The sequence below is a fragment of the Capsella rubella genome, unplaced genomic scaffold (genome assembly GCF_000375325.1).
Source record: "Capsella rubella cultivar Monte Gargano unplaced genomic scaffold, Caprub1_0 scaffold_4, whole genome shotgun sequence".
NCBI lineage: Eukaryota > Viridiplantae > Streptophyta > Magnoliopsida > Brassicales > Brassicaceae > Capsella > Capsella rubella.
Window position 1 is genome coordinate 2,153,740 of NW_006238920.1, and position 4,963 is coordinate 2,158,702.

The window sequence follows — 4,963 nt, forward strand, 5'->3', positions numbered from 1 at the left end:
AATCTTCATCACCTGCAACTCCTTTAAGTTGAACCTTTGTAACTTTTTCGTTTTCTACATTGTAGTAGATAATGGGAAAATGTCCAAGGTTACATAGTAAATACTTTGGGGAAATAATGATTTCACCAACGTTGTTAGTGCCATGGATAGATATTGGAACGTCTACTGGTATAGAATCCCACCAATGTCTATAGAGTTGATGAAATTTATTCGACCATTTATGTTCTTTTGCATCTATTAATACCCAAAAATCGAGGAAGCATCCATCAATAATAATGTAAGCTAACTCTCCTTTGTAGTTGATCAAAGCTGAAGTAGAGTCGTCCCAACATGCAGATAGTGTTAGTTTAATAATACTTAGCTTCTCTGATCTAACATCAAAACACACTACTACTCTAGGTAAATCGGGAGTCCAAGCGAGATAATACACAAATCCATTTATGCATATTCCTCTTGTTAAAGGGGCATAATGATGGGGAGGGCCTTTGATTTGTCTCCATGTATGTGTTTTACCAGCTCCAAGTGTTAAAACTATGTGATCTTCATCTTCATCAGGTTTTGTAAACATCTTCTTACACAATGCTTTGTATTGATCATTAACAGGATCATACCCCAAGTACTTATAAACGGATCCCCATTTAGTACCTGCGGTTTCGCATTTCGGTAATAATATCACTTGTTTTGTGCTAGAGTTACATACCGCGAACCGACCATTATGGGAAAGGGAAATAAAGCCATTGACCGAAGCACACTTTATAGAAAAATTATCAGCATCTGAAGTTAGTGTCATGTCTAGATTTGCTACCAAAGAAGATTCATCTTTCTCTTGTAAAGACGTATATAAGAACAAACTTTTTTTAGCATTCTCCTTGGTCGTTTGATTGGTCATTAAAGATATTAGAAATAGTGGTGATGGTGTTGAGACCAAAGAACTGATGAAATTTTTGCTTCGGATGATGGAACACCATGTCTTCGAAACATGTTGGAACTTCATAAGAGATTTTACTGGCAATCTAGTTAGAATCTCCACGGTAATATCAAGAGAGGTCAATTCTAGGTGACTTGGGCCTTTGTTGGAACCATCCTTGTCAAGTTCTTGGTCCTTCTCTTTCATGGAGAATTAGGAGTTTGAGTATAAATGAAGTTGAAACTAAGGTATCTATCTTATTATATAATGCTTTGGTTTTAACTTAGAAACACATATGATGGTGATACCGGGCATGTTTATCGATCAGATTTTGACAAATGTAAAAAGAAAGATCAATATCTAGTAAATTACAGATTTTAAAAGTAAATGGATTAGAATTTTATTTTTTCAAGATAAATATAAAATATGATAATAAAGGGATTTATGATAAATTTACAAATCCTATGTTATTCAATCAATGATTTTAAACAGAACTCTAATCACTTAAAGTTATAGATTGAATACACCCCTAAAATTATACAGTAAATTACATATCCTATAATAAAGGATTATAATTACTTGAAAAAGAAAATTATGTAATAAATTAGAAATCCTAAAAAATGAATGTATTATTAATCGGTCAGATTTTGGATATTGTAAAAAGAATTTTATTTAGTAAATTAAAAACCCTAAAAGTAAATGAATTGTTTATCAATCAGTATTAGATACTTGGATGGTTATTAGAACCGGTTATTTCTGGTTAAGATCTTGGTTTAGCTTAGTATTAGAAAGAGTATAAATACTCTGTGTATACTCTAATTTCAGATCAAGCTTTGTAATATTCTTTTACATCAATAATAAAGTTTGTTACGAGCTTCACTCTCCTTCTTCACTCCTCTCTTCAATGTCAAGTTCCGGTGTATCAGAAAACTTCAATATGGTATCAGAGCTGTGCAATTAATCTTCCGCTTTCACTGATATCATCGGAATCTTGGTTTAGAGGTTGAATCTATGAAGATGAGTTGTTCGATTTCTTTTTCATCTTTGATTGTCCAGATTCTTGTTCTTCTTTGTGAATTGTTCTTCGGGATTCTCCGTTGTTTCTTCATTCTCTTTCTCTTTGTTTCTCTTTGATTGACCTTTTGTGTGATCGAATCTTTGATTTCTCGACATACATTTTCTTCATTTCTTACTTTCTTGAAAGAATGGGATCGCAATTGCCACCGGTGAATCTGCCAATTCCACCAAATCCACCTGCTCCGGTGAATCGTAATCCAGATCCGCCGAGGTTTCAAACTGATCAATACGAGAATCCGTTTTACTTAAACAGCAATGATCATGCGGGATTGCTTCTGGTTTCGGATCGTCTTACTACAGCTTCTGATTTTCATTCTTGGAAGCGATCGATTTGGATGGCGTTGAATGTGCGAAATAAACTTGGTTTTGTCAATGGTGAGATACCAAAACCACCGGATAATCATCCTGATTCAGGTACTTGGTCACGATGCAATGATATTGTGAGTACTTGGTTATTAAACTCTGTTGATAAGTCTATCGGAAAGAGTTTACTGTATATCTCTACTGCTGAGGGAATGTGGAAGAGTTTAATGACTCGATTCAAGCAAGATGATGCTCCTAGGATCTTTGATATAGAACAACGTTTGAATAAGATTGAACAGGGATCTCTAGATGTATCTGCTTATTATACTGCGTTGATTTCACTATGGGAAGAATACAAGAATTATGTGGAACTTCCTGTTTGTACTTGTGGTCATTGTGAGTGTGATGCAGCTGTAAAATGGGAGAAGTTACAGCAACGAAGTCGTGTAACCAAGTTCTTGATGGGCTTAAATGAAGGTTATGATCAGATAAGGCGACACATTTTGATGTTAAAGCCAATTCCATCGATAGAGGAGGCATTTCATATGGTTACTCAGGATGAAAGACAGAGAACTATCAAGCCTACCTCTCGGATTGATAATGTTGCTTTTCAGACAAATCAAACGCCTATGGTTTATGAAGATGAGAATGCTTATATTGCAGCATATAACACTGTTAGACCAGCTCAAAAGCCAGTCTGCACTCACTGTGGTAAATTGGGGCATACAGTTCACAAGTGTTTTAAGTTGCATGGGTATCCTCCTGGTTATAAGACTGGTGGATACAATCCTAGGGGAGCTACGTCTCAACCACCTGTTCAGCCAAGGATGCCAGCACCACAACTGCAACCTCGGATTCCTCAGATGCAGCCACGAATGCAGATGCAAATGGTTCCTTATGATGCTGTCCAGAGAGCTAATGCGGTTGCAAATGTATATGCAGAACAGTCTTCTTATGCTCCTATTGGTTATAACCAATATGCTGCTCCACTATATCCATCTCCACAATATATACCTGCTGCTGCTTCTAGTTCTGGTTTACATGATGGCACTACACAGCAACAGGAGTATCAACCACAACAGATACAACAACTCATCTCTCAATTTAATACTCAAGTTCAAGTTCCAGAGCCTGTGGCTACTTCTAAGACTGCTACTGTTACTGAGCAAGGTTTCATGGCTAATAACTCTACTTCGGGTATCATTTCTTTTCCTACTTCCAGCCTTACTTTTCAAAATGACAAATTCTACTTCAAAGATCATGCACTTTCTGCCTTAGAACAATTCCTACCTAGTGATGCTTGGATTATAGATAGTGGTGCTTCTAGCCATGTATGCTCAGATCTAGCAATGTTTAGGGAATTAGTACCTGTTTCTAGTATCACAGTTACTTTACCAAATGGTGCTAGGGTCCCTATTACACACACAGGCACTATATGCATTTCACATTCATTGATATTGCATAATGTTTTACATGTTCCGGATTTTAAGTTTAATTTGATTAGTGTTAGTTGTTTAGCAAAAACATTGTTCTGTTCAACTCATTTCTTTCCAAATTGTTGTTTAATTCAGGAACTTTCTCAGGGCTTGATGATTGGGAGGGGTAGCTTATACAACAATTTATACATTCTTGCACAAGAACAAAACACCCTCTCTCCATCACTTCCTGCAGTATGTTCTGTTTCTGAATCTTTGATGACTGATGGTGTTCTGTGGCATCAAAGACTAGGGCATCCATCAGCTCAAGTAATGCAAAAGTTAGTTAGTATTTTACCTATTCATAAGTCTTCTGTTTCTGATGTTTCTCAGTGTCAAATCTGTCCATTAGCTAAGCAAAAACGATTAGCGTATATTTCTCATAATAATCTAGCTTCTGTCCCTTTTGAACTTGTTCATTTAGATATATGGGGTCCTTTTAGTGTAGAGTCTATTGAAGGTTTTAGATATTTTCTTACCATAGTCGATGATTGTACTCGGGTTACTTGGGTTTACATGTTAAGAAATAAAAGTGATGTTTCATTGGTATTTCCTGTTTTCATTAAACTAGTTTCAACACAGTATAATGCAAAGATTAAAGCTATTAGATCAGATAATGCACCTGAGTTAGCATTTACAGAACTTGTTAAAGAACATGGCATGGTGCATCATTTTTCATGTCCTTACACTCCTCAACAGAATTCTGTGGTAGAAAGGAAGCATCAGCATTTGTTAAATGTTGCTAGGTCACTTTTGTTTCAATCAAATATACCCTTGCCTTATTGGAGTGATTGCATTATGACTGCTGTTTTCCTTATCAATAGGTTACCTTCACCATTGTTAAACCATAAATCTCCTTTTGAATTACTATGTCATAAAGAACCGGATTACAGTCTTTTAAAGAACTTTGGTTGTCTCTGTTTTGTTTCTACACCTGTTCATACTCGAAATAAATTCACACCTAGAAGTAAACCTTGTGTTTTCTTAGGTTATCCATCCGGTTATCATTCAGTTTCTATCTCTCGCAATATTGTCTTTCATGAAATTGTTTTTCCTTTTAAAACATCTGAATACTTACACAAGTCTGTTGATATGTTTCCTAATACAATTTTACCAATGCCTGCACCTTTACATTTTGTTGATTCTTTGTCCATGTTTGATGATAATGATGATGAAACTGCATCTGAATTGCATATGCATA

At 35.6% G+C, this 4,963-nt stretch overlaps 1 protein-coding gene across 1 annotated transcript; it reads left to right on the top strand.

The window, feature by feature from the left end:
• Positions 1–2,112: 2,112 nt before the first annotated feature.
• LOC111830938 lies at positions 2,113–4,613 on the top strand. Its single transcript, XM_023783805.1, has 5 exons — positions 2,113–3,696; positions 3,859–4,032; positions 4,096–4,222; positions 4,334–4,470; positions 4,587–4,613. Exons 1-5 carry the CDS (start codon positions 2,113–2,115, stop codon positions 4,611–4,613), a joined length of 2,049 nt encoding a protein of 682 aa, XP_023639573.1.
• Positions 4,614–4,963: the final 350 nt, after the last annotated feature.